The sequence below is a fragment of the Condylura cristata genome, unplaced genomic scaffold (genome assembly GCF_000260355.1).
Source record: "Condylura cristata isolate star-nosed mole 26May11 unplaced genomic scaffold, ConCri1.0 scaffold00011, whole genome shotgun sequence".
NCBI lineage: Eukaryota > Metazoa > Chordata > Mammalia > Eulipotyphla > Talpidae > Condylura > Condylura cristata.
This window is the reverse complement of record NW_004567112.1, coordinates 33,274,536-33,298,657: the sequence shown is the minus strand read 5'-3', so window position 1 is coordinate 33,298,657 and position 24,122 is coordinate 33,274,536. Positions and strand designations below refer to the sequence as shown.

Genomic DNA, 24,122 nt, shown 5'->3' with positions numbered 1-24,122 from the left:
GTTGCCATACTCAAGAAAGCTGTCCCCCGAGCCCCACCCCACCACACCGCCCCCTCCTGGCGCCACACTCCCAAGGATGTGCACACCCCGTATTACTGCCCAGGCGCCTGGGGGGCGCTGCTTCCCACTGGCATCGTCGACCTTTGTCTGGGTGGGTGTCAAGCGCAAAGGCAAAGGAGCTGGTGCTGAGCAGGATTTGGGGCCCAGTGCTGGGCCTCTCCACGGCACGCTCGCTGCTCCCACCTTCCTCCCCGCCTCCAACCGCCCACCCGGGGGGCTGAGCTCTACCTCTAGGAACTGAGTCGGAATCACTACTGGCGCGAGCTTGGGCCGGAAACTGGGAGCAGACTTGGGCCGGCGGCGCTTCTGGCCCAGCTCGTCCATCTTCTGGGAGGTGAGGTCCTCATCACAGGATTTCTTGGCCGGCAGGTAGGAGGAGTCCCCATCCCCTTCAGGGTAGTAGCTGGAAGCAATGCGGACCCTGGCCTTGCGAGGGGGTGAGGCGTGCATGGGCTCCTCGGGGCTCACGTCAGGGGGCAGGGCACTGGGGGGGCTGGTGGATGGGGAGCTGCCCACCAGAGTGGCCTCTGACTCCGAGCTGGTCTCCAGCCGGTGCTGAAACTTTATGGAGTCGCTCCTCCTGGGAGGTTTTGGGGGGGTCTGAGGCCCCACCCTCTTGGAGGGCTGGGGGGAGTGAGCAGGTCCATGCGCTGGGAGCAGATAGTCTATTTTGGGGGGTGTCTGAGGACGTTTGAAAGTATTAGGGTCAAAGATAGACTTTCTCTGCTTTGGCTTCTTATAGACAGAGAGCTTCTCGGGCCCCGCCGTGGAGCTAAGCACGGCCTTGGGCCAGGTCCCTCCGCTGTTGGAGCTCTCGGGCTCGGCCTTCTCCAGGGGGGCCTCTGCTGCCCCACAGGGTCCCGCCTCAGTCTCAAAGGGCAGCAGTGGCCGTCGGCTGCGCACCTCCACCAGCCCGTAGGCACGCTCGCCCGAGGTGTCCGAGCGGAAGGAGCTTAGGCTGCGCTCTGAGGCACTAGGACAGGCCTGTGGGGAGACCTGGAAGGACCCCCCCGGGAATGGTTTGTGCAGGAACGAGCTGCTGCCCCCTGGGGGGCCTGGCTCTTTCCTGTCCTCCGGCCTGTCCGCGTAGAAGATGTCCGTCTGTGTGGAGTTATTGTGTTGCATCAAGTGCCGCTTGCTCTGAGACTGGACTTCTGGAGCATGGGCTCGGAAACTCAACATCTTATCAGAGTCCTTGATATTTTCAAAGATGTTCTGCCCACTCCACGAGGAGCTCTGGGGGAAGACCTGAGCAGCGTTGCAGAGGAGCGAGAAAGCAAGAGGGTGAGGGCTCGGGACTGCCACCGAAAATACCCTGCAGGCAAGCGGCCACACTCTCTCAGTGCACACACGGGCACGTGCAGGCACACCCGCCCGCCTCCTTGATGGGTGACGCTTTCCCAGCGGCCCCGCCGCTCCAGGGAAGCCCCAGGGAGCCATAAAGCTCTCCCGACTTGGAGGACTTTCTGACGCTCCCAGTACAATGCCCTGCATATATGTATTTTAGTGACTAAACATAAAAGTGAAAAATTCAGTATTACATATATATATCTTGTGGCACACCCATGTAATGCGACATTATTCAGGACTAGAAAGAAATGAGCTACCACGTCGGGAAGAGGCACGGCAGATGCTGAAATGAAAGAAGTCCATCTGAAAAGGTCATTTACATTACGGCATGATTCCAACTGGGCAACGTTCTGCGAAACTACAGAGACAGTAAAGGGACCAGGAGTTGCCAAAGACAGGGACGAGAGAAGGAAGGGTCAACGGGTGACATAAGATTTCCAGGGCTGCGACACCACCCTTTGTACGATAATGGATGCAAGTCCTACGTCGTGGGCCCAAAGCCACAGAATTCACCAGGAGTGAGACCTCACGTAAACTATGGATTTTAGTTCATTGTAATGAGCCATATGGTCTATCAATTGCAGCAAATGCACCCCACTTGGAAGAGGCTAACATTGAGGAGAGGGGGTGGTATGAGACTTCTCTGTACCAGTTTGATTTTTCTGTAAACCTAAAATTGCTTGCCTCAAAAGTCTATTAGCTTAAACATAATCAAGTTTTCAGAACATCTCTTCATCGCATAAATGGGCCTATTTTTTTGTTCCATCACAAATCTTTCAGCCTTGTATAAAAGTTGACGCAAAAGTACAACTGTCCATAAACCTGACATTCAGACTCATTGGTATTTTACCAAACTGTCTACATTTCCCTAATTACAGAAGATTTGAAAAAAAGTTAACAAATACTCTGAGCCCCACCAACTTCAACATGTGTTTCTCCCAAAGAAGCCCATTCTCCCCCTATAACACCAAAACCATCATTACACCCAACAAAGTGAACCGTTTCCTTAAGATCTGCCCGTTGTCCAGTCCAGATAGATGGACACTTAACTATCCCCAGAATGTCTTTGATAGCCGGTTCCTGGTTTGGTTTTTGAACTGGATCCAGTGCATGCCCTGCACTTTGTAAATCAACACCATTTCCCCACAGAACTCCAGCAGCCCAGGTACAGGAAACTGAGGCTGTGCAGCCCACAGGGAAGGCACAGCGGATGCTGACTGGGGGGGGCCTTACCTTCAGGAGGGAGAGAGTCAGGGAGTCCTGGCAACTTCGCAGCAGAGATTCACACTCGTTCAGCGACTTGTTGTCCAGGGCTATCCCGTTAATCTAGGGTCGAACAGAGAGCCTGTCAGACCCACTGCTAGCCCTCGCTAAACTGAGGGCCTGGGTCTGTAAGTGCCCTTGGCCAGCGTGGGCACGATAAGGCCTTTTCCCCAAAAGGCCCAAGGAGTCCAGTTAAGTGGTTCCTGAGGCAAAGGTACAGCACACAGCCTTCAATCAACCTGGGACCGGAACACCCAGGGCCCCAGGGAAACGGCCCGCATCGCCGGTGCCTGTGGCGTGATGCTGGGCCATGACTCAGGACTCCACGCACAAGTGGGAGAGGGGCCTTTCTACTCCGGGGGACGAGAGACTGAGCGAGGTCACGGCGTGAAAGGCCTGTGCAAAGCGGATGCTGTCGCTGCTCACAAAGATTCTCATCACCCCGTACATCCGAATTTCTGCACACATCTCTCTCGGATATGTTCCAAATTTCACAAAGGTGCATGGGCAGCAGGTGCTGGCTTGACAGGGCTGCAGCCACACCGCGACTGCTCACTACCCAGCCACAAGAAGGAGCGTAGTGTCACTGCCCCAGACCTGGGACGGGGCTCTCAGCACACCTGGGTGAGAAAGCCAATCCTGTCGGGTGACGCGTTGCCCAACGTCTACTTACACAGCAGTCTTAAAGTGGTAAATCTGTGGCGCTGGAGAACAAATGAGTTGGCAGGGGTTTTGTGTGTGTGTGTGTGTGTGTGTGTGTGTGTGTGTGTGTGTGTACGCGCCAGTTGTGAACGCTACTATAACGGGTGACAGGAGGGAGAGCGATGCCGTGGTGGGACAGTCTGTGCCTTGACTTAGGTGGTGACGTGACAGAATGACTAGGAACCAAGGCGCACACATGGTGCCTCCATGTCCTCGGCCTGGTTTTGAAATACAAGATGTAACCAGTAGGGGGAGCCAACAGGCCCTTGAACTATCTTCAGCCTTTTCTATTTTTTTAATGCTCTTTTAAATTTAATGTGACTGAACGAGCTCTGTAATCATTTCAAAATGAAAAGTCAAAAAAAGCATGTAAACCAGACTGATTATTTGGAAAGACAGACTGATTATTTCTTTACAACTTTTCCACATCTTGAAATTTTTCACAATGGCCATGTTATTTCTAAATTCTAGCACCAGCCCTCACCCCTCCCCCACAAATCGCTCCCACACCCACTGCAAGAGGGATGGAAAAGGCAACTTCTTTGGGACACAATGCAGATCACAGGGAATGAAAATGTTCCAGCCAAGTCCCCCAGGCTAGGCGTTCACCCCAGAGGGATGTCCCTCCCTGCAGGGACAGCCCAGTGGCCACAAGCACTGCCCATGCAGGCAGAGACGGCTGCCTGAGCACCAGGGCTCCACTTCACAGCTTGTGCTGTAGCACCAAGGAGCATGCGGTCACTGAAAAGACAGGCAGATCTCAAGGAAGAACCTCCACATAACAGGGCAGGCTGTTAGACAAAGAGCAGGGTTAGCAGCTGAGGACACTGTGATCCTATCTGGGTTGTAAAAAGTGGGAGCTACACACACTTGAACATTTCTGGAAGAAAACACCATAAGTAATGGACAAAGGCTGTCATCAGGATGGACACTAGAAGAGCAGGGTTGGGACCAGAGGAAGCGTTATCGTCACCACGTATGGCTTCTGTGCAAGTGGAACTTTGTGAGTTTTTAGAGCGTATGACACCTTTCATTTTCAAAACTTCATGGACGTGTTAAAGGCGCATGCCCTGCACCGCCAACCAACCTCAAAGCTTCGCTGCTGGGTTTAATCACGAAGGGATTGAAGGAAGCGCAAGATTTCCCCGGTTAGCTGTGCCCAAAGGTGAAGGTCACCGCAGGGCGGTTCACAAATGCAGAAACTGCAACTTGTGTGCTCGGCACCAGACACAAGATTTAAATTCTATGTAATCAAACCACTCGACCAGGTGGGTAAAGTTAAGGGGGGGAGGTGTCGATTTGGGGAGAGAGCACGTCACAGAAGGCAAACTGTAGAGGTAAGACAGGATGATTCCATCACTGTATTTTAAAAAGCAGACAAAACCCAGCTGAGTCAGAGTAGGGACAGCCGTGTGAGCACTCAGGGCCTGGTCGGGCGGGGCTCATGTCCCAAACGGGCAGATGACCTCCGGGAGCAGGACTGCTTAAGTGTTGCATACATTCTAACTCTGATCATGAAAACCATTTTAATAAGCGGACACAATCTTTTGTAAGAAATTTTCAAAATGCACAAATATCAACTTAAAAAAAATTAGCCAAAATATACTTTCACATGTAAAAGAAGGGCTATAGAGAAATACAAGAACTATTAACAACGGTTATCAATAGCCAGTAGCCATACAAGGGAGTTCGGTTTCCTGCCTAAACTATTTCCTGATTTTCTAAAGTGAGTACAAACATACCACTAAGGGGGAAAATTCACACCTAATTGTGCACCAGGAATAATGCCCAAGGGTAAGGTGACTGCATTGCTGTCATTACTTCTTGTTCAGACCCAGAAGTGACCTGCCTACAGGACAGAGGGCCCCGGCTCCACCCTGGAGACTCACCGCGACAATCCTGTCTCCCACGGCGAGGGAGCCCTCTTTGGCGGCAGGACTTCCGGGCACCACGGCGGCCGCGTATACTCCATTCTCCAGACTGATGCCGCTGTCTGCGAACACAGGGCAGACCACAGGTGGTCCTGGTGACCTCCCCCCGCCCCCGGGCCAGGCGTGGGGCCCGTGGGCATCCACCTCCACCTTGTGAAATTACAGAAGGGGATGCTGGTGGGCCTCGGCCTGCCCATCCCAGCACCCACCCGGCTCAGGCCACCCAGGGCCAAGGTCACGTCTGGTGAATCAAATACGCACGCCAAGGCAAGCCAAGACCCACAGGCAGCGCAGAAATGGTACCCACACCTCACCCTTGGGGACGAGGCAGCCTGAAACACACATCCATCTCCCTGGCACTACACAGGGGCACTCTGCCCACTTCTGCAGCCGCTACCTTTCTGTCCACTCAGGTTGATGTGCAGCGGCGTGACCACCTTCCCGCCCAGTGACTTCCTCCTCCGCACGACCATGTTGATGGCCCCCTCCCCGGTGAGGAGGGCCCTGAGGGCCTGCTTCTTGTCCTTGTTGATGAGGTCCACGTCGTTGATTCTCAGCAGCCAGTCATTGACCCTGAGGAGAGGCACGAGCTCGGTGTCCACGCAGGCCCTGGGACCAGCAGGCCGGCCCCTGCCACTGCTGGGAGGGAGGCCCAACAGAAAGCACAGCAGGCATGCACACAAGCACACAGGCCTCCTCTAGGAGGGGAGCAGGTGAACTAGCTGGGGCTGGCCCGAGATCACCTGGGTTCAGATCCTGGGTCTAGCCCTTAGCAGGTGGGCGACCTCACTCCTGTGCCTCAAGAGTCCTCCAATGTCAAAGAGGGGCAGTAACAGCACACACCTCACAAGATTACAAAGATTAATGGATTAATTGCCTAAGGTGCTAGATCAGACCCTGGCAAACAGCTCTACGAAGCTGTTCGTTACTATATTACCATTATTCCTTTACAGAATGAGCACGCAACGATTGTCCTAGGTTCTCACATATACCTCCTGGGTCTCTCCTACCCAGAGAGTCTGGGTGACTAGGAAAAAACCAGACTGAGAGGCGGATGCAGCAGTCAATCCTGCAGGTCGCAGACAGAGTCTCTGGGACCCTCAGATGCCAGGAGACATTCTCTTAACTGCCACCTGGCTCTCCGGGCCCCACATTCCTGCCAGATCCCGAGTCTCCTCCGCTCTTACCGTAAGCGGCCATCCGCAATGCTTCCCTTGTCCACTTTAGTGACAAAGATGCCGCAGTCCCCTGGCAAACAAGGCTCGTTCACACCTTCCGCCATATCAAACCCAAGTGCCTTCAAGTCAATATCCTCCTGTCAAAACAGCAGCAGCAACAGCGCATTTGACAAAGCCGAGCGGAGAAGAATTTGGCTCTCAGACCTTAGGCCGCTCACTGCAACACGGTGGAGAATGCCCTTCATGGCATGCGACGGGGCACCGAGTCCCCAGCATAAAACTGCCATCTTCGGGCCCCACTTCCCCTGGCCCCCCCACCGCCACTACCACTGCTGACACAGTCCCACCAGCTGAATCACCGCCTGGCACCCTGCTCCTGTCCACCACCAGGTGGGGCCGAGGGGACCGACCTGCCACAGCTCAGCCCTGGCAAGCAGGGAAAGGAAAAGCTGTGCCGCCAACGGGCAGCCTCGATCGTGGGAGCACTGCAGAGAGCATCCTCTCCCCACAGTCAGTCTTCCCGTTGACAGGAGCAGAGGAGAAGCCACGGCGCCAGCTCACCGTCTCCCGTTCAAACTCGACCACCTCCGTTTCCCACTCCATGGAATCCGTGTCAATGGCCGAGTCGTGGGAGCTGTGGGCCATCAGCTGCCGGAAGCGGGCCTCCTTTTCCAAGTGGGATTCCATCTGCTCTCTGTGGGCAGAAAGAGCGTCACGGCAACGGCCCTCTGCGAGGGAGACGACGTCCCACCCAAGTCACGGCTTGGCCCACCCATGGACGCTGACTGGGGCTTCTTGCCCTGAATACTTGGTACCGGTCTCCCGGTACCTACAAAGGGTCAGGCCGAGGACTCGGGAGTGCTAGTGGGCACCTTATAGTGTGTGATTTTTTTAAAAGGACTCAGAAAATTTCCCCACGTTTATCTAGGGGATTAATGCAATTCTGACAGGCATGTCGGCAAGATTTGTATAGACACAGAACTATCCTAAAGTTTATGTGGAAAGGCAAGAGAATGAGAATGGCTGAAACAGTTTTCAAAATGACTAATGTAGAAGAATCACTCTATTTTAAAGACATTCTATGGCTACAGTAATCAAGACTGGCTGGAATTGTTAGGAAGATGGACTCACAGATCAAGGGAACTGGCCCAGAATCGGCCCCTCAAGAACAAAAGTTGCAACAAGACAGTCTCCACAGTGATGGAGCAACTGGACAGCCACATCAAACAATGAACCTTGGCCTTATCATTTTATACCTTACATAAAAATTAATCCAGAACGTATCACAGATGTAAAAGCAAAGCATAAAATCATTGAACTTTTAGGACGCAAATGGAGAAAATCTTTGCGATGTAGGGCTAAGTTAAGGGTTCTTAGATACAACACAATCAACTAAACGCGCAAAAAATTAAAATTTAATCTGATTAAAGTAAAACACTTTAGCTCTCAGCGAGATACCATTATGTGGATGAAGAAAGACTGAAACCCTGTAACGCACCCAGTGACTTCACACTCTTCTTCTCAAACCTGGGCCCAGATATTTATAACTCCCGGGCGCTGCCCACTAGGCTCCCGGCATACACTGACTGACCTTTGCTTCCTGCTCGAGAGGACACCTCCCGGGTCCACCCCATTGCAAAGCACTACTCGGCCTCCAGGACAGAGCTCCACCCAACCCCGCCCGGGACACGGCCCGAGCCCCACGCACCCTGAAGCTCTGCCCTTACCTTCACTGCACTGTCATCTCTCTCCCACAGGACATGCCTGGTCCTTCTGGGGGCTCCCTCACCAGCATCCCACTCATCACAGAAGTTAGCAGTGAGTGGGTGCAAGCACAAACGTGCTGAATAAACCAATGGAACGTGACCTTTCTTGGAATTTCCAGCCAACTCCTCAATTAAAATGTAATTTTAATTACATATTATAATTATAGTTGCCCCCCCATACTGAAGCCCCCACGATCCAGATTTCCCCTTACTTTGATTCTACTACTTGCTAGACCGACCCAAGGTGGGACCTTGGAGGGAGTCTGTCGCTTTGCTTCTGAACCACCAAGATTTTCTTTAGAGCGTTCAAGCCCCAGAGATACTGGTTTTTGTTTTGTTTTGATTTGTTTTTTCAGAAAGGGAGCCACACGTCTTAGGTGAGAGGTTCTGAACAGGAAGGAAGGAAGGGGAAGCACTCTGTGCGTCACTCAAATGTGCAAGGCTTGCACACTCCTCAGCGTGCCCTTCCTGCTGCCCCCTCACCCCTCCACCTGCTTCGGAAGTTTCAGTGAAGGTAGAGAGCGACTGCCTCTAAGCTGGTTCTAGAGCACGAGTACAGCCGACGGCATTGCCAATTTCCTCCTAAACGTTGATCTTTGCATTTTCAATCCACCACCAACGGCTGCCAGATCTTAAATGGTGCGCTGTAACCAAGGGGAATTTGCCTGACACCCCAAACCTCCTCTTGCAAGCAACACCAACGGAACAGGCTACCGAGCGGAGGTCGCCAGCACCTTCAACGTGCCAGCTGACAATCTGCCATCATTCGGGTTGTGCGCGTGCTTGTCTCTCTGGGGGAGCTACCCTCGAGGGTCTCCTGTGTATTGTCTGGGTCTGCCTGTCCAGGGGCGTCCCCAGTCCTCTCACAGAGGCCCTGGCAGAACAAGGCCTTGCTAAATCCCTGTTGGTGAAAGAAGGAACGGATGGATGCAGGAGAAAGGGAGGGAATGAGCGACCGAATGGATGGACAATACATGCTGCCTGCCCCGGAATGGACCACTGGCAACAGGGTCCTTCCTGCTTGAGCGCTTTTGCACACGGGTCTGCTCGCCTCCACGTGTTCGCTAAAGGGCCGCTGAGAGCGTCTGGTCTGGCTTAAAATTTCTAAGGAACTCAAAGGGAGGCCTCTGAGCCCATTCGGCATTGACAGAGGAATGCAGAATGCAGGCGCCATGGCCAGGCCCGCACATGGGACCGCTTCTCACAGGACAGAGGGGGGGGGGCACTCCCAGGCGTGCCCACCCAGCATACTTGAGCTCCTTGAGCTCCCGGCCGACGTCGTTCTTCTGTTTCCGAGTGTCGTCCAGGCTGCGCAGGGCCTCGGCCAGCTCGCTCACAGCCCGGTCGCGCTCACGCCTCAGGTTGTCACACAGCGTCCTGGTGGAGGCAAGGGTAAGTCTTCGTGAGCGGTGGAGGAGGACGGAGGACCTACCGCCTCCCCATACCAAACGCCCCAGGTATCTGCCACGCACCCGGACACCCAGGAATACTTGAGAATCTGTGGTAAGACCATCCAGGCCAACCTCATCTCCAGACAGAGAGAATCACGAGGACCCACGGAAGGAAGCGGACCCCTCCGTGGGGACGGGGAAGTGAGCACCAGATTCCGCGTGTGGGGTTACCCCCCAACCTGTCGACCCACGCACTCCTACGTAAACTCCCAACAGCCAGCTGGCTGGGTGACAGGTTGCCTCTCCAGTACAGTCACTGCGTCCGCCATGCCGACCTCCACACGTGTGCGAGCCTTCTGGAGCTACACCCTACCCGCAGCTGGACTGAATCCCATCGCACCCACACGCGGGCAGTAATCATGCCTCACACATCCCTGCAGCCCAGGGCTCTGCGTGAGCATCAAGCAGCAGCTTCACAGCTCCGCTAAGGGCACGTGGCATCTGGGACCCCCGGCCCAGCTCAGCCCTGAGAAGAGAGGTGGGCCGGCTGAGCTGGCAGCACAGCGCTGTGCTGTGCCCTCTCCAGAGCTGTGTGATGCTACTGGAGGACACCACGGGCTGTCTCCACCTCCCCATGATCCCAAAGCCTCCCCCACACCCAGACCAGAGTCCAGCTCAGGTCCACGCTACGGAGAAACACGCACAGAGGGTCAAGAGAGCACCCACAGAGACTCCCCTCCACCAGGGCCTCCTGGCCAAGTTCATCCAACGAAAGGCCTCCCTTCCCCTGCACTGACCCCTAGCTGCAGGCCATCAGCAGTCTCCCCACGCCAAGGCGGGCTGTCCCTCATCTCCCGTCTCCCAACCAGCTCTGTGGAGACCAGTCCCTCCTCCAAAGGGCTGGGGTGGTGGGGAGGGGGGGAGGTGATGGGCGGGGGACAGTTCAGAAATGTTCAGTGACTAAGTCTTACTAGCCATCATCGCGGCCTCTCCTGGCTCTTCCCCACCCAAGGATCAGGTCTCTCCCTCCAGCTTCCCTGTTGCTGTCCACCTGCCCTCAGAAGTCTTGACCCCTCCGTGATGCCCAAGTGCCCCGCCCTCGGCACACCCCCACCTGCGCTCACGATGCTCCCTGGGACCGCAGTGCCTGTGGGCCGTCTCCCTCTGCCAAATCCCACGAGTGCTTTAAGACCTAGCTCAAGTGTTGTACCTTCAAGGGAGACCACCCCACCTGTCTCCCCGGGTGCCCTGCACGGCCGCCACACAGATCTGACAATGTCCTTGGGCTCAATGACCATGAATCTTCTTCCCCGCCTGGCCCGTAGGATGAAGCTGCCTCCCAGGTACCACACATGCCTATGAGCCTCAGAGGCTGTTTCTTTCCTAGAGCCTCCTTGCTCGAGGGGTCTGAGATGCCGACACAGAGCAGGCGCCAAAGAATCTGGCAGAAGCAATGCATTTCTGCGATGGCTGTTTTATGGGAGGTCACAAAAGAAAATGCCACTTCACCGTGGACTCACGTAACAGACTTACAAGCCCAGATGACCTGAAACAGGAAGCGGAGACCTCCTGGAGAATTCTAAGGTGATGAGGCGAGGCTATAAAGCTCACCCCCACCTTATGTGGGCACGTGGCAAGTGATTCTGAGCCTCCACAGACCCAGTGCATGGTGGGGTGCCCGCGACAGACAGCGCTGGGCCCGGGCACTGCGTACCGGATGCTGTCCCGTTCCGCTACGATTTTATCCCGTTCCTGGAACGCCCAGTCCCGCCGGCACTTGGCCACGTCCGCCTCCTGGAGGGCTTCCTTCAGCTCCTGGCACAGAGTCTTGCACTGCTTTCGAAGCATTTCAGCCTCCTTGTTGGCTCTCCCAGCATCCATTGTCACCGTGTCTTTGATCTGGCGGGGGTAAGGGACAAGTAGAGTAGAAGGTAACAGGAGTCCCAGCCTAGACGTCCCTCTGACTAGTGCAGGGGATGCCGGTGAGCTGGGAAACACTGGGAACCCAGCCGGACCCAGCCCACCCACGCAGCTCCTGCACCAAAGTGACTACAGGCCCGCAGTCACACCAGACTTCCGGTGTGCTTGGGTAGGGCCCCCCAGCCCCCTCCAACAGAGCCTGGGCCCAAGCTCTAGCCCCCGGGATCTCAGTGGCCGGGTGGAATGCCTCCCTGGCGTGTTCTGTCCACGTTCCGCCCTGCCACGGACTTGGCTGATAACTTACAATAAGCATGAGGAAAAGCAGCGATACACCCAAGGCAGCGAAGGGTCAGCACTGGACCTTATGCCACCCTGCCCTCTGCATCTGCAATACTGGATCTCACACTCGCGGCACACTGCTCTCTTTTTATTTATTTATTCATACAGAATTGGGGTGCAGGCCAGAATTGGGGTGCAGGCCAGGGTGGAGAGAGGATTCACCAGAGACAGAGTGGGGAGCAGAACAGGCAGATGTACTGAAATCCACTGCTGAAGGACGCCGAAGGTGAGAGAGGAGAGGTCTGCTGCGCCCTGTGGATCAAACTCATGCTGCAGGGACTGGTGATAGCTTACCAACACTGACATTTAACCCTGCACCACCAGAGAGGCTCTGTCTTGGTAATTTTTTTTTTTTTTAAATAATTAAAAGCTTTTTCACAGCACTGAGAGGCTAAAGCCACTTCTGCAAGAGTTCGATCTCCGCCTGCCCCGGAGGTGAACCACATGGCGCGGAAGACCCCTCCTGACCCGCCCACTGCTCCCCTCAGCTGTGTACTTCGTCGAGCTGCCTGTTCTGCTCCCCACTCTGTTTCTGGTGAATCCGCTCACCAGCCCTGCACCTCTAGCCTGTACCCCAATTCTGTATGCACAAATCTTAAAAAAAAATTAAAAGCTTTTTTAAGAGCATCTAATCTGTCAAGAATTTACTGTAAATAATAGGTTTAACAACTGCACATTTGAGGTCTAGCTTTTACTCAGTGTTTTGTAATACATTAACATAGGTCATATTTTAAGCATGTGAATACAGAGCTTCACTGCAGGTCTTTCCATTCTACCCTAGGAAATCACCTCTACAAATACCCAGAATGGGGGAACTGGGACGCTCCCACCCTCTCCCCCATCTCCTGTTGCTTTGCACTGGGCCCTGTCATTGCTGGTCTCCAAAATGCACTCACCCCCAAAGACTGCCTCCTTATGACAAACACAAGAAGTGCTTGCTTCACTTAGCTTTACCGAGGGGGAGAGGAGGAACGCGGTATTTTAAAAGGTGTGACCTTTCAAGAGTGCTAGGTAGCTGAGCGGGCCCTTTGCCTGCTCCCTTGACCCCCTCATGAGGAACCTGAGGGTGCAGGGAGTGGGTGCCCCAGTTCACACTTAGTGAGCAGCCGCACCCTGAATCCAGCTCTCCAGACCCCGCTCCCCACCTACGGTGTGCTCCTCAACATCAGACACCTGCTGGCACAAGCTCCCCTCAAGGACTCTTTCCTCCCAGCAGGGTGACCGCAGGCCATGAGCCAGCAAGAGATGGTTGGCTCTCAAGCGACATTCAACTGGTCTAGGCTCCAAGCACAAGGACTGCAATTCACCCCCAGGGGGGCCCCCCAGGAATCCCAGGGAGGGGCTGTGCCCCTGGTCAACTAGGCAGTAGCTCACCTCTCAGTTCTGGCAGGCCCTACTGCCCCTCTGCCTGATCATGTCCCTCCAACAAGCCCCCTCCCCTCCCACGCTGTGCCTCTCTGGCCACCACACTTAGCTCCTCAAACAAGACTGCAAGTTGGAGGTGCGCCCACACCTAGAGATAGGAAGCCAGCCCCGGGGACCAAGCCTGCCCTTGGCGGCCTGGAGCTCCCTGAGCGCAGCCTGTCTTAAGAAGCAAGAAGGGCCCTGGGAGAACACCTGTGAGAGGCAGCCGTTCCCCACAGCTGGGCACTACTGGCCAGGGGGTGGCTCCTTCCCTCGGACTGTCATATGCCAGTGGTCAGTGCCCACTCTGGAAGGTGGAAGCCAGAGAAAGGGCAGAGCTGACCCAGAATCCAGGAGACAAAGCCCCTGACAGGACCCTCGACCTCCTCTCGATGCTGCCAGATGTCCTCTCCTGGCCAGAACCCACTCTGGAGAAGGGGGTGCAAAGGGGAGAATGCAGACAGAAGGAAGGGGGTCCGAAGAGGAGGGACAAGCGCAGGCGATTTTGTCGGAAAGAAAAACCCGTCCCCGGAGGAAGCAGAATGAGAGTGAAGTCAGGAAGCGAGGCTGGCTGGAGGTCACCTCAGCTGAGGCCTCCACGAGGAGACCCTGGGAGGGTCAGGTCAGGCACTCCCAGGCCACCTCAGGACCAGGACGGCCACACACGGTCTTGTCTGCAGTGGCAGATCGAGGAGGAGGATCGAGGGGTCTTGTCTGCAGTGGCAGATCGAGGGGTCCTGCTCCAGAAGCTGCTGGGGTAGGAGCAGGGGTTCCCCTCTCCTGCCTGCTGCCTGGAACAGTGCCTAGAAAAGATTCCTGCCTCAGCTGAGAGGCAGACTTGACACCCGGCCAATGCCCCCTGCGGAGGCCAGGCAGCAGGGCACGCATGACTGCTGCCGGCCAGGTGACAGGCCCCAGGGCCGCAGGGCTCTTCACGCACCTCTGTGCTGTCTGTCTACGGTCCTGCAGTCAGTCGACCTCAGTTATCCCACGACCTCTGAGGGCACCCCCCGCACCCCCCCCCCATCACTGAGTCACCTGACTATGGTTTACTCACAGGACAGTCATTTTCAAAATCTCCCTCTTCCTCTTATTTTGTTGTCCCCAGCCTTTAAGATCTCAGATGCCGGGCTGTGAAAATGAGCTGATGATTTTTCTAAACAGTTACCAGGTTCTAAAGCATTATCTTTGCTAGTTAAAAATTCCTTCATCATAGTCTTATAAAAATGTCATCAAGTAAATACTTTTCACAATATCTTTCTCTTTGATGCTCTAGAGAGGTCTCACCCCTTTTGTATAAAACTGCCACTATCTGGCCCTTGTCTGCATATGAAAGCAATTTCCTAGGGTTCACACTAATCCTGCCGATTAGTAACCTTAGATGGGCATAATCATCACCTGAATAACAAAGATTCAAGCAATGCCTGCCCCGTGTGGGGCAGGCACGACTCTAAGTGTGTTTTCAATATTAAATATTTGATTGGCACACCCTCCCTGTGAGACAGATATTATTTCCATTTCGTAGATGGGAAGCAGGCTCACTCAGAAAGGATGGTCCCCATGACTGAGGAGGTCTACTCTCCAGGAGCCAGGCCACGTCCCCCGCATTCCCATAGCCCCTACACAGCTAGAGCGTAAGGGGACCCCGGTGCCCACAGAGGGCCTCATGGGCCTGGCCACCCCAGGGCATCAGCAGTCCAGGGCTTGCCATCCCCGAGTGCCCGACTTAAAGCCTACATTCTGATCTGCCCTCCAAAAGGGACAAGGATAAGAAGGTATGAGTAGAGAATTATTTCAGTGGAAAAAAATCTGCCCTCATCAACTTTGGCTGCTCTACACGGGGCTCAACACTGACCGATGGGATAGGAAGGAAAATCTCAACTTGGAGGGGAGAATCTGTGATGAACCTGAGCTGGCCGGGCAGGAAGGACAACAGAACCCACGCTGATGACTCCAGAGCCAAGCTCCAGAGTGGCCCCATGCCCACGCTGCTGAACCCCAGCCCCCTGACCAGAGCAGCACGACCTCCAGGGAGCAAGGCTTTAGAAAGGCCTTGGGTTCCACTCGCTGTAACATCTCAGCAGGAGCTCAGATTGCCCCTTTAGAGAGCAAACTCTCAGGCTCTCCCTGGTGGCTCAATGGGTTAAAGTCAAGAACTGTGATGCTATCTCAGCCACTGTAGCATGAGTTCGACCCCCAGCCAGGGAGCTGACCCACATGGTGTGGCAGACCTCCCCTGTCTCGCCTGCTGCTCCCTCCGAGGTGTACTTGGTCAATCTGCCTGTTCTGCTCCCCAATCTGTCTCTGGTGAATCCTTTCACTGTTCCTGCACCTCTGGCCTGCACCCCAGTTCTGTATGCATAAATAAATAAATCTTTAAAAATAAATAAATGAATGAATAAAGAGCAAACTCTCAAAAGCAAGCAGCTTGGGGAAAGGAGTCCCTCGGGATGTTCTTCCAAATTCACAAGGCCAGAGGGACAGATCTATACACTTCTGGGAATTTGACCTTGGGCTCTTCTTCCTTCTTCATGAGCAAAGCCTTGAACTATCCGCTGACTTTCCGCTTAAAACAGGTCTACAATCAGGTCTACGATCACTTAGCCCTCGGTCTGAATGTGATGTCATCTTATGCCCACACCGTAATCTCTGATGCCCAGGACCATGCCCAGACCTCTTCTTGAAGACACTGTGACCCAGGGGGAGCTGAACACTGGGCGTGAGCTCCGCAGTGACCCGGGCTGCACCCTGTAACCGGGCAGCCTTGAGGCCTGCCCAGGCTCTGGGAGCTCCAGCCCATCCTACCTCGGCCCCCGCTTTCCCAGAGGCTGCAGAGTCGGGCGGCACAGCCCCTACCTGTCTCAGCGCTTCCATCTCCTCGCTGGCTGCCTTCTTCTCGGAAGTGCTGCTCTTGAGCTTCGACTCGGCCAGCTCCACCTCGGTCTGCAGTTTGTCCAGCTCAGAGATGACCTGGTCGCGCTCGCTCATGATGAGCTTGTACTCCCGGTACACAGCGTCCCGCTCCTCCTTGTACTTCTCCGACTCTTTGGTGGTTTTCTCCTGCAAGCTCCTCAGCTCCGCCAGCTCCGACTGCAGCAGCTCCATCTCCCACTGCAGGTCCTTGTTCTGGGCCGTAGCCTTGTTCAGCTCATGGTGGATTGCCTCAACCCTAGGGGAGAAAAGCAGCAGGACGTGGGGGGTGGGGACCTGCCTGGTCAGCTCTGTGTGCCGGACAGTCAAGCATGAAGTTTCGAGTTAGGTCATTCTCCACACCCCCAAGAGAGAAAAGTCACGCAGCGCCCAGTGCCCCTGGACCTGGAATTTTTCTCAGCCTTTTGCAAATACCAGAGGTTGAACTGAGGACTTCATGCCCTGTGCTCCATCAGGAACAACAGTGTTTCTTCCACAGCCAAGCGCACTCTTTTAAAAATACATAAACAGAACTATTCTAGAATGTGAGAGGTAAATCCTAGCCTTAACAATCAGCTAGCCTCACCAACTCCCTCACTTAACGACGCAGACGACAAGGGGTGTGTACAAGAAAGACGCAAGCAACTGGCCTGAAGTCCCAGGGACTGTGCCCAGCTGCAGGGCACAGTCAGTCCTGCCGGGCCAGGCGGCACCATCCACGCTGGCCCCGCGCACAACAGCCTGGGGCTCTACAGCCGGCTTATAGAGTGGCCCTGAAACAACCCCGCACAGACCCCAGTCCACAACGGGGGCTCTCCACTCACTTGCAGGGAAATGCCGCCACATCCTGTGTCCCTCTCTTGGGGTGTCTAGCACACAGTCCCATCACAAAGGCCCCGGTAAGTCCTGTGGCAACACGCCCTGTTTACATCCAGGTTTCTATCCCAAATCTGTGTACATCCAGAGAAGACATTTGCTGTGAAACTGGGGGAACACTCTGGCGAGCTGGAGTTCCATAGGAACTCTGAAACCTTATGAAACTCATACCACCACAGATCATGTCTTAATAGAAAATGACATCTTGGGAGAAACAATGCTTAAGACAATGAGCTTTCCAGTTGACAGGAAGGTGATGGGCACAGACCCTCCCCTGCCCCCCAAGGAGCCTGTGTCCTCGGGAGCTTCTCCCAGAGCACTAGAGGGCTATGCTCCCTCCCCACCGGCCTGGCACACCTGGCCCTACCTCCTCAGGGAGACAGCGCACTGGTGCTGCAGCTGGATGGCCGTGTCCCTCTGCTGGGTCAGCATCTCCGTCTGCTTCAGCAGGCGCTGGTTCTCTTCCTCCAGCTGCTCCAGGCGGCTCAGGTCTGAATTGTGGATGGCGACCTTCTCACTGTACCTTTTCCGCAGAGCATCGTAGTCCTTCTTAACCACCTCCAGCTTGTCCAGGGCCGTGTCGTACAGCTTATTAAGAATCTCTGAGGAACCGTTGTGCTTCAGCACCTGAGAACCAGAGAGTGGCGCTGAGTGAGGGTGGGAAGGAGGACTGACACACCCTGCAGCTGTCCGTGGGGGAGCAGGACTGCTCAGGAGGGTGGGAGGCCACACCCTCTGGCCTTTAGCAATCTCAGTCGAGTTCCACAGGCCCTGCAGTCACACTGGGCCCATTCATTTGGACTGGTTCATTTGCAAGGCATGCACAGAGCAATTACTGTAGCAGGCCAGAGAGGTCTGTCCTTGGAAAAGCCTGCATGCAAGCTGACCCTGGGCTGCCATCTGGGACCATGAATGGTAAACAGGGATAAAATGATGAACACTGATCTAAAACTTGCCCCAAGTGATGACAAGGGCTCCCAGGGGCTGGACAGAACAGTGTAGCTTAAGGTGGACAACTTGCTTTCTTCTGAGAACCTGGAATTTTTCCGCCTTAGGCAGAGGGTGGCCCTATAAAAACAGGCCACAGAGGACCTGAGGGCAGATGATGGTCCACACATGTTGTCACAATTCAAAGCTGGGAAACCAAGCCTCTCCTGTGTGACTTCCCAGCAGAAATGTTCTTGGAAATTTATACCTGGTTTTCTGTGGACCCCCACCCCGTTCTCTCAGCTGATTTGGTGTCTTTCCACTGTGGGCCATTTTAGTCCGGAGTATGATTACGTGCTAAGTCCCATGAGTAAGTCGTCAAACCTGGGGATGTGTCGAGGACCCACAAAACAAGTACCTAGTAGGTCTGTACTAGTCTAGATACCAGTGATTCTGAATGGACATGTAAGGACTGGGGGTTGCGGGCATTTTATCCAGATGGCAGGATACAAACACACAGATGAACAGACAGGCAGGCAGACCAATAAGACAGATCAAATAAACAACAAGTCTAGCACAGGCCATCAAGGAAAATAAAATAAAACAGGATAATGGACTGGAGAGAGATTTTTGAGCAGCAGAGAATAAGGTTGTGAGATAGGCATCAGCCTGGGCTTGACAGGAATGAAGACGAGCAGCCTGGGGCAGCCCTGAAGGGGGCAGCTAGGGCAAAAGCCCTGAGGCAGGAACCACCAGACACAGAGAGGGTCAGATCAGAGTGGCTGGAGCCCAGAGAACAAGGAGGAGTGGTTGGTGCACAGGCCGATGGAGAGGCAGGCAGTCCTTCTCCGGCAGACTGTACTTTAGAGAACGCTTGCTACTCAGAATTGCGGGTACTAACGGTCACCTTCAGCACCAGGGGTGTGCTGTCCCCAAGAATAAAAACTGGACGAGTTAAGTTGTCAAGGACCTGTCACCTTCAGCTAAGCACCTCAGGAGATGCAAGTGACTCCACTCTAGCATCTCTGGGTTTCAATTTCCTTATTCCTCAAAAGATAGGGCTAAACCAGAAAAGCTGGCTTAACTGTTCCAACCCAAACAGTCCAGGAATCACCAGGCTCATGCAGCAAAGAACGAGTTATCAGATCTTTGCAGCCTAGAGAACTAGAACGTGGGAATGAATATTCCCTCTGGAGAGAGTAAATATTAACCCAAAACACAAAAGATATACTGATGTGAAAATTAAGCAAGGAGTTAATTCCTCTAAGACCTCTAACTACAGACTCTAGAAAAGAGGGGAATCTCAGAAAGCAACACATTCTGGGGTGTTTCTACTTTTCCCTTTGTTTCCTTATTTTCACTTTTTTCAAAGATTTATTTATGCACACAGAACTGGGGTACAGGCCAGAGGTGGGGGGGTGAGAGGATTCACCAGAGACAGAGCAGATTGAGGAGGTACACTGCTGGGCAGCAGCGGACGGGTCAGGAGAGGTCTGCCGCACCATGTGGGTCACCTCCAGGGCAGGCGGGGATCGAACTTATGCTGCAGTGGCTGTGATAGCTTCATAGTGCTGCGCTTTAACCCGTTATGCCACCAGGGAGGGCCAGTTTCCTTATTTTTATAGCAAAACTCTTTCCTTCAATGTTAATCTTACAAGGACAGCAGAATACAAAACTCCTTTTAGAAAACTGTACATAGATTGCTCTGGTTGTTAAAACCATCACTGTTTCATGAAAGTGTTTCATTGTTGGTCAGGACCTCCCTGGAGAAACAGCCAAAAAAGAAAAAAATCACTGACTGAGCCCCAACCTAACATTTAAGGTTTTTCAAAAACATAACAATGGAATAGCTTCCAAGTATACAGAAAAAAAACAGTAAAAGAAAAATTTAAGTATCTATCATGGACCATGTGTAACAGTGTGGCCCTCTGCAAAGGGCCTTCCAGGCTTCTTGTCACATCCAAGGGATGGCAGAGCTGGACAGCAAGGAGAGATAGCTAGAGAGGAGACTGAGGAAGGAGAAAAGAAAGATGGGGAGCCAGAAGGAGACCTGGAGGAGGCACATGGAGCAGAGAGATGTGCAGAAGCACTCTTGATCTCGGACTGGCTGTAACAGATGCAGGTGTCTTTTTTTCTTTCTGTAGGACTTAGTTTTAAATTCCAAGTACCAATATTTTCTCACTTACGTTTACTGCAAAGATCTTCTCCTATATGTGACACTGACGTTTTCTTGTAGGGGCTTGTTATACTAATCTTTCATATTTTAATTTGGTAAAATCTATCCATCATTTCCTTTATGTGTTAGGTTTTGTTTGAAAATTTTTTCCATTCTATCTTAAAATCACAAATATGCTCTGTTTTCTATAAACCACTGGACAAATCAGAACTGGGTGTTAAGTGCAGGACAAAAACTAAGGACACTTGCGTCTATGAGGGTGAAAACACAGGGGTAGCCCCTGATGCAACTCCCCACTGCTGGGGGTCCCAAGGGCATCCCACAGCAAGGAAGGGCTTGCTCAGGAGTACAAGGTCAGTCCAGAGCGCTCCTGGCTTCTGGGTCAATTGAGGCCTTCCACTCACATCTGGAAAAAGGCCAGCTTCAAGAGTGCACTGCCCTGATTTGTGGGCAGTACTTCAAAAATTCCAGTTAAAAATCACTTTGAGGCCCTCCCTGGTGCATAGTGAGTTAGGACACAGCACTGCAAGCTGGCTGCAGCAGCTTCGGCGCAAGTTCGATCCCTGGGCCTGGGGGTGACCCACATGGTGCAGCAGACCTCTCCCGACACGCCCACTGCTCCCCTCATCATCCCCTCATCAACAGATCTGCCTGTTCTGCTCCCCACTCTGTCTCTGGTGAATCCTCTCACTGCCCCTGCACCTCTGGCCTGTACCCCAGTTCTGTATGCTTAAGTAAATAAATCTTTTTTTTTTTTAAGTATAAAAATCGCTTTGAATGTTTACTCTCTATACACACCTAAGCCAGATGAGAACACCACTGGCTCCAAAGGAGTCTGGTTTGCTGCAGAAAAAAGGCACTGCTGCCACTCCTCAGTCTCCCACAAGGTGGCCCCCGTGGTAAACCAGCCAAGGCACCTCCATGATTGCCAGCCTTCCAAGCTTCCTTAAGAAGCCAATTTTAAAGGTGGTCTTGAAAGGACATACCTCCTTCTGGCCGCTGGCCCAGCAGAACTGATCTGTATTCCATGACTTGGCCTCTCTTCAGCCAAAACACCCTAGCTGTGAGGACTTGAGATGGGTACTGCCTGACAGTAAAGGGACAATTATGGGCAAAGTAAATGTGACAGTCAGGATGGGTCACAAGTCCCCAGCAAGACAGGGCCAGTGAGGGAGAACCCCAAAGCAGGCCCAGGGATGCTTCCAGAGGCTCACTCCAGCTCTGACTAGCAGCTGGTGGCAGCATCTGGATGCAGAGGGCCCTGGGGCAGCAGGCTAACACCAGGTACTCTTTTGACCACAACACTACCCAGTCCGTGGGGAAAACTGAGGCACTGCTTGCTCCAAGGCACTGCTGGGATTTCCTTGCTGAAATCCACCTTCCTCTACTTTTAACCACCATTCTCATTCCAGCCTGGGGTCAAGCAGACTTATCCCTTGCCCAGAGCACAGTGACCAGACATCCAGAGAGGCTCACAGTCAGCCCCAGAACCCCCCAACTTTGCTTCACATGCAGGACTCAGTCCTATTCATGCCAGGGAATTAGTAGCCTTTGAAGAAATTCAGAGGAAACATACCCCACACAGCTCCAGGAAAGTGCAGCCTGTCCTAGCTGTGAGTGCAGAATGCACCCTTTCACCATGAAAAGATTATGTTCCGAGTCGTGCCATGCAGGCACGGGAACACACATGCACACACAGCAGGCAGGTGCTCGGCTTCCGGGGACGTTAAAGAGGTCTGAGTGACAGAATAGTTGGATATGGCCCAGAATTCCAGAATGAGAAAAACAGTCGACTTCCAGTCTGGAACAGGCTGCAGTTTTTAGAGGTGAGGTGCTCGCCTCCTGCCTGTGAGGAGGGGCTGAAAATGATCCAGAGGAAGCAAACCTCTAGGGTCTGGCCCCATCCACGGGCAAGATAGTCACAACCCGCTCCAGCGGGGTTGTCAACAAGAGATGGGCCTCCCGTCCCCACTCTGCCCGCTCCACACTGGACCTCCCAGTGAGGCAGTTCCAGCAGGAACTAAGAATCCCCTCCCTGTCTTCTTCCGTCAGGCTCATGAAAGGGCATTTTTCTGAGGTATCTAGAAAAAGACGTCAGATTTTATGACTCACCAGAAAAAGCTACAAAAAAAAAGGGGGGGGGGGACATATTGCTCTGTACTGGATTCCACCTCTAAAATTCAAGCTTTAGAACCTGTGCACAAGGGGACATAGGATATAGGCGAGTGTGCCGAGAAGGGCATTTACCACCGGAAAGTGCACAGCCAACCAAGACCCTCAATGCACACACAGAGGAATGAATCAATCCCTGAACACTAACTATGAACAACTATGCCAAATTTATAGAAAATATAAGCAGACCCATGGTATATAGTAAGGTAAGAATTAAAAATAAGTAGGTATCATGTAATGTTACACAGGATTACTGGTGCTTTGGTGGCAGGTGTGGTGTGGTAACATATACCTGAAGAGTGTGAACCTATACCCCTAAATCACTCAGAGTGGGAAACACTGCTACCTCAATAAAAAAGACAATTATATATATATATTTAAATTTTGTGAAATGACATAAAAAATGTGTACCAAAATACATCCCAAATAGTTCAGAGAGGTTAGTCAGTCATCTCTAGGAGTGACAGTGGAGCTGGGGGTGGAGGGGCCAGCGACCTCAGTAAATGTTTTAAGTTTCTTTTTCTTTTCTTAACCAAAAACTATAACCAAAGACTATACATTATTATAGGAAAGAAAGAAGACCTAAAAACATCCCCTCTGTCAACACCCTCAAACACAAATCAGTGATCTCTGGCTAGGATCTCTTGAGCATTTTGACACAATCCTGAAAAAATCCAGGATTTTTTCTGGATCCCAGGGATGGAGCTGGCAGGCTGAGACCCCGCACACGTGCATGCACCCCAGCACAGAAATCCACCTGCCTGCTGCTCTCCAGGAAGAGACTGGCAAGGCCCCCTGGCCTATGGAGCCCCGCCCGCCCAGCCAGGCTGCCTCATTTCCTGGGAGAGAAATCTTATAGAGGGATGGGGAGCCCCACAAATCCCTCAAGCAAACATGCAAGTCAAACAGCCCCATTTACTCGGCAAGGGCCTCTTCAAGTTAACAAGGCGTGGGAGGATCCAGGCAACAAAACCAGCCTTGTCTGGGGAGGTCAACCTTTGCCCTCAGGCCCGGTGGGGAGGAAACCTGTACCCCCTCCCCTGCCCCTCATTCTCTGCTTCCTCTGCTAGGGCTTTTCACAGCCCAGTACCACCCTAGACCTGGTGATGGTGGCTGGCTGGCAGGCAGAACAGGTTACCCCAACACACACCAGGAGTTCCCAAGGTAGTACCTAAGGGAACCTGGGCAGACAAGCCAGCAGGGCAACTCGATGACCACTGTGGATAAACTGCCCAATCCCGGCTAATTGCTATAGACGAGGCGGACAAGGGTGGGCTGGAGGGGAGAACAAGATGGGGAGCATGGGAGGGGAGAAGCCCTGTCCCGATGTTTGCACAAGCTGTTAGCCCTAAGAAAAGTCAGAAGAGGGAGGCAAAGGACCTTCAAGCTCCATGAGATCAGATTTTTTTTTTTAAATGATTGAGTGGTAACTGGAATCTTTTTATTTACATATACACATAAAACATATGTAATCCACATACCATACCATTCACCCTTCTAAAGTGCATGACCCGGTGGTTTGGGACATATTCAGAGCTGTGAACAACTACAAGTCTAATTCCAGGACATATCCATCGCTACCCAAAAAACCCATTCCCATGAGCAGTCATTCTGCACCCTCAGCCCCCACCCCCAGACACTTTGCGTCTATGAGTTTTAAAGGACACTTCATATGAATGGACTCGGACAATACAGAGCCTGTGTGACCGGCCGCTCTCCCTCGGCAGGCCTAAGGTTCACCTGTGCTGCAGCACACA

The 24,122-nt window shown here is 53.2% G+C and overlaps 1 protein-coding gene across 2 annotated transcripts in view; it reads right to left on the bottom strand.

Annotated features, from left to right (window-relative positions):
• The window catches only part of DLG5 (discs, large homolog 5 (Drosophila)), a 102,924-nt gene that overhangs the window by 22,635 nt on the left and 56,167 nt on the right, over positions 1-24,122 (bottom strand). Inside the window, exons 6-15 of one of the 2 annotated variants that reach the window (XM_012723781.1) lie at positions 17,458-17,717; positions 16,161-16,473; positions 11,356-11,540; positions 9,502-9,627; positions 7,046-7,178; positions 6,494-6,621; positions 5,704-5,879; positions 5,265-5,368; positions 2,644-2,736; positions 289-1,308 (exon numbers count right to left, since the gene is read on the bottom strand). In XM_012723781.1, coding sequence (XP_012579235.1) covers positions 289-1,308; positions 2,644-2,736; positions 5,265-5,368; positions 5,704-5,879; positions 6,494-6,621; positions 7,046-7,178; positions 9,502-9,627; positions 11,356-11,540; positions 16,161-16,473; positions 17,458-17,717 — 2,538 coding nt within the window. The remainder of the gene's footprint in view (positions 1-288; positions 1,309-2,643; positions 2,737-5,264; positions 5,369-5,703; positions 5,880-6,493; positions 6,622-7,045; positions 7,179-9,501; positions 9,628-11,355; positions 11,541-16,160; positions 16,474-17,457; positions 17,718-24,122) is intronic. The other variant, XM_012723782.1, reaches the window with a different exon arrangement.